Source organism: Phaethon lepturus, unplaced genomic scaffold, assembly GCF_000687285.1.
Source record: "Phaethon lepturus isolate BGI_N335 unplaced genomic scaffold, ASM68728v1 scaffold27569, whole genome shotgun sequence".
In the NCBI taxonomy this organism is placed as follows: domain Eukaryota; kingdom Metazoa; phylum Chordata; class Aves; order Phaethontiformes; family Phaethontidae; genus Phaethon; species Phaethon lepturus.
The window spans coordinates 64,601-69,710 of NW_010563510.1; the positions used below are offsets into that span (position 1 = coordinate 64,601).

The following is a 5,110-nucleotide window of genomic DNA, read 5'->3' on the forward strand; positions in this document are numbered from 1 at the left end:
ATATAATAATATACATATTTCCTGAGTAAATCGTTAAATCTGATTATTCGGAAGATTTGGCAAAATATCCAACTTTATATTACTAAAATAGAATTTTAAATAAACATTCAATAAAGACATTAAAATAAATATGGAATGTTTCTGAAAATTATAGTACCATGAACTTACATTAATAGCAAACAATATTTTTAATTAAGTGCATACTACGTTATACAGTTACTGTTTTTTAACCCACTGAGGAATCAAATAAATCTAGTTTCTAATCCTGAGTGACAATTTTGTATCACCTGCTAATGTTGTACTTCAATGCAGTACTTACTGCAAATCTACAAAATCGTTATTTATTTTAATGGAAAATTTTAACTGGATTATGCTCTAGGAAAGCTCAGTTTATGTTGGTTTAGCTAGAAACTGAATTGGCAGCACAACTGCTGAAGCATCTCACACAATCAACATTAAACACTGATTATTCTTGCCAAACTGTTAGCGATAACCTGAATGACCTGACTCCCTGTCACGAAAAAAATACAGGAGTGTGCATTGCTCTGTACAGAGTGATGGGATGCAAGCTACTTTGTGATCACTTTGGCACTTAAAAGAACTATATAATGGTGCAAAAAAAAACCCCAAACCCTGAACAATTAGGAAATACCTTTCAAACTGATTTTTTTTAAAAAAAGTATGCTAAATTGTATCATTAACCAAAAGGAGAATTAAGTTCTACCACACTCTGGTTTCTCAGGTCATGGCTTGACTCACAGCTGATACATAGCTTTTGATAAGCACACAAGGAAATGCTCAGCTATTGTTTAGTTCCTCGTAATAATAAAATTCTTATGTAGCAGACATTGCAATATCAGCAATATTAAAATTGCATTAACACTATTACGGGATGTGTCTCAACACCAGAATCACAGTAACAGAATTGCAGCACTGATCAGTTATGTTAACCCTTTTGCTCTTTGATAACCCAGCAAAAACACCTTCCATGGTACTGTGCAGGACACTTTGCCCTTCCTTCCCCATCCTCAGCCTTCTGCCTCCCTTTTGCTATGATTATTATTATTTGCTATTATTCCAGAATCCTCATAGGTTCCTCAGGTTTTTCTTTTTTGCTTCCTTTGTTTTCATGCTCCATGCTGCTTTTTTCTTGTGTGCTTGTGTTTGGAGGACAAAGCTCTTGCAATGCCCTTTCAACAACTTCTTGTTTTATTGGACCGCGTGAAGAGCTTTTTGGCAAAGTCATCTGTAACGCACACCATAACGCGGTACGAGCCTTGCGTGTGGAAGCAGCCAACTCTCTAATGGCAGCTGCCAGAGCCAGAACATCTACAACAGAAAAACACATTACAGGTTAAACTAGTATACAAGCCTGGTAATATTAATACATTCAAAAATTCTGTAAATTTGTTCAACCCATCACTGGTACGCAAAGTGTGCTCAAGCAACAGCTAGCGTTGTACCCTAGTACTGCATTAGCTGAATTCCATTGGTTAGCATTCTTCTCTTGGAAATGATAGCTGTAGTATCTCACGTTAATAGCAACCATAATTGTGTCCAAAATTTAGTGGCATAACCATCGTGCCTGCAATACAATAATTAAGCCTATTAATGTTATCAGAGGGGACTATCTACAATGATACTCGATAAGCATGATTAGTAAAACCTACTCAATTCCAGCCAGATGAGTTCAATGCAATGCTTCTTTCCTCCTCCGTCTTCCTTTCAGTGGTACTGATACCTACCCAAAACGACCATGTGAAAAGGCTCACTGTCAACCTTTGGCTATATGATCACCAACAGTAGAACTCAAAGAAACATGGATTTCACAGCGAAAAACAGACAAAAGGCTTTTCTATACATGATTTAGATTGTACTTAGACACCCAACAGCAGCACAGCTCTTCTTCAGAAACAACTACACTGCAGATCTTACCATTAACAATAAAAGACTAATTGCAATTTTTCTAATTGCAAGTACGATACAGGATGGTTCAAATAATGCTTCCATATACCTTAACTATAAAGCATTATCAAAAACACAGTTTGTGGGATTTTTTTTTTTTTTTTTTTTTGTAAGATGACAACTGCCTTCTTCCTGGCTTATGCCTGGGGCTAATATCACATTACACAATTTTAGGAGTAATTTTAGAAGTTGGTTTGCATATAGTTCTATTACTTTTAAAGGATATGACATCATGGTTGACACCTAACTTGTGAAACCAAAAGGTTTTGACTCTACAGTTTATCTTCCCCTTCTTACATGGAAGAACTGTGCCACACACATAGCTGGAAACCAAAGGAACCACAGTCAGCTTCACTGCAGGAAGTAAGACAATACAGCACAGTGCTGAATAAGGATCCAAAAGAGGATGGGGGCAAGGCAGGGGAATTGCATTCCTCTTCAGAAATCGTTTCTGAGACGCAGGTATTTTCTGAAGAAAAATAACCTCCAAACCCCAAATTCCTGTATGTATCAGCTGTACAGTCGTTATACTGAGTAGCAAGTTATCACTTACACTATGCTATTAGGAGGAATGCAATTTGTCCTAGTTTTGCATTACTTTTACAGAAGTACATACTACAGCTACAAATTATTCTGGTTTTACTTCAACACAAACTGGGAATCGCAAAATGTAATTTCTGGTGTTTTTGTGATTTAGATAAGGTAGACAGACACCATCGATTAGCACAGCACCAACACATTTCTTTTACTTTATAAGCTGAAGAGAAAAAGACTAGCGATACCACTAAAAAGGGAATTCAGCTTATTTAAAAACAAGTACATTTTTACTTTTAGGCCAACTACTTATGGTTATATAATATCACTGAACAGTTTTTACGGTTCTCTTTTAGTCAAGAGAAGGATGTTTAAAAGTATTTAAGCTAGCAACAGAAAAACAGAAAAGAAAAAAAGATATCTTTAAATAATTTAAAGTCTTTTAAGAAGTGACAGGTTTAGATTTATAAACTCTTTTGCTGAAGTTAGAATAACTGCTGCATATTTCAAATGGCATATTTTCAGAATTAAATCTTTGAAAAAGCTTTTAAAACTACAGGAATGGAAAGCGCTTACCTTTCTCATTATTATAACGTGCTGCTCCTTGTTTCTGTGGATTAGCAGCATTAACAATCTCATCCGTACGCCTCGCCTGTGTTATGTGAATGGCTTCCATATGGTGTTCCAATGTAGTGGATATGTTACCATGTACAGGGGTACCACGCAGTCTTTCCATTTTTCCTATTAATGTGAGCACCTGCCAGGTACATTGCAAACACCAAAAAAATCACTAAGTATAAAAGTCTCCATTAAACAAAAAAACACCAAACCAAAGAGAAATGCAGAAATTACAGCTCAAGAAGGCTTACCCTGGCTTGTTCTCGGAACTGGTCAACAATCAAACGATCAACTCGTGATGGGTTAGCAGGAAGTCGGGACACAGGAGTGTTATTTGAGCTAGATATGCGTTTTCCTGGAAAGTTTCTTGCAAGGTCAGCCTCAGTCTGGAGGGGAAATAAATAGCCATTGTAAATGTTTGAAACTAGTACAATATCACAATCTGTATTTCTAGGGCTGTTTAGAATTTTCAAATACATTAGAAATGTGCTTCCTATCTTTTCGTCTGACTGCATTTACAGTCCCAAATATCTGTCTAGGTGTACAACCAGCTGCTGTAAGAATAAGAATACTTCTCTAGCTCAGCTCTACCTCAATGCTCAGTGGCAGCTTTTAGAACCAAAGCTATACAATTTTATTTTAACCAATCTTCGACACAGGTTTAGGCAAAGAAATTCTTGTACAGTATACAGGAATTTAAACTGCATGCCTCTCCCTGCATCTCTCAAATGTCACATATTATGATTATTAACAAAAGAAACAGGGGATCACACCAGCACAGGTTGTATCTGAAGTGCATCAGGATTAAGCCAGATTTAACCTAAGCGCATCTCAACGCTGAAAAAGTCATCAACACAGCTGCCAAACTCCCTGTTGAGGAAGGAACTGGCCAAACCACTATACAATGCAGGCAGTGACTCAACATCACCAAACCTGTATTTGGATAGGAACTTCTTATACTTGGAGTAAAAAAGACACAACTAGCAGCTGATTCTCTCTCTCGCTCCTTCTTCAGTGTACAATGGGGTTAGAGAAAGATTAGGTACCACACTAAAGTTCAAGGCAAGGCTAAGTCCACATTCATACTATGCACACTCCTACTCAAAATAGGTGCTGAAGTTCTTTTCTTTTTGCTTTACTGACACATCCATAGACAACTTGTAGAAATTTTTTAAATGAGAGATCCCTGGAAAAGTGAGATTTATAAAAGGAAACAGGCAAGCTCACTGTCACTGTGAACTTCAAAGCAACCTTTGCTTTCCAAGAGCTGAAAAGTGCTGACTGATTAGACACGCTAGAATTAAATGCAAGTCCCACTGGGGGGAGTTTCTGTCTACAGTCTTAAGGAATTCATGTAGGTGAGAATATCAAAATTGTGAGACTATCAAAAGAAAGTCCCTTCCTACATCCAGACGTACAGGTGATCTGTACATACACTAGTACGCTAAACAACACTGATGCAGAGGCCCTGGCTATTAGGACTGTAAAAGCAGCTTCTGAGAGTTTTAACCTCTGCCAATGAGCATCCTCCCAAACTGTACCTACAAACAGGGTTTACCACAGCCCAGGCACATTCCCATCAGGCAGCTGGGATGCAGTCACACTCTCTTCAGGAATAAGTAGTTTGGCTGCAGGAATGAGAGCCACGCTATGGCAGCTGGCTGATGGGACTGAGTTTATACTCATAAATAAAGCTATCTGCAGGTATAGTCTGTGACTACAAAAACAATCAAAGACTGAGAAAGCCTGAGTAGATCACTGGGATAAAATTGGATCACTCAGAACAGACCAGATCAAGTTCAGCAATTAAATCCCTTTGATTAACACCACCATCATGAAATGAGGCTAAACAATTCTTCCTTAATGATGAAAGCACAAAAACACGTATTATGAAAAAGACTATGATTCAGTCTTCCCAAATGACTTAAATTGACCCAAATCCAGTATAAGCAGTTTTGGAAAAGCCACTTTTGCCACAACAAAAAGCAGGAAT

The 5,110-nt window shown here is 37.5% G+C and overlaps 1 protein-coding gene across 1 annotated transcript in view; it reads right to left on the reverse strand.

Annotated features, from left to right (window-relative positions):
* Window positions 1-1,072: 1,072 nt before the first annotated feature.
* The window catches only part of LOC104626623 (uncharacterized protein C17orf104 homolog), a 12,313-nt gene continuing 8,275 nt past the window's right edge, over window positions 1,073-5,110 (reverse strand). Inside the window, exons 4-6 of the mRNA XM_010294584.1 lie at window positions 3,369-3,503; window positions 3,076-3,256; window positions 1,073-1,329 (exon numbers count right to left, since the gene is read on the reverse strand). Of these exons, the coding sequence (XP_010292886.1) occupies window positions 1,073-1,329; window positions 3,076-3,256; window positions 3,369-3,503 (573 nt within the window). The remainder of the gene's footprint in view (window positions 1,330-3,075; window positions 3,257-3,368; window positions 3,504-5,110) is intronic.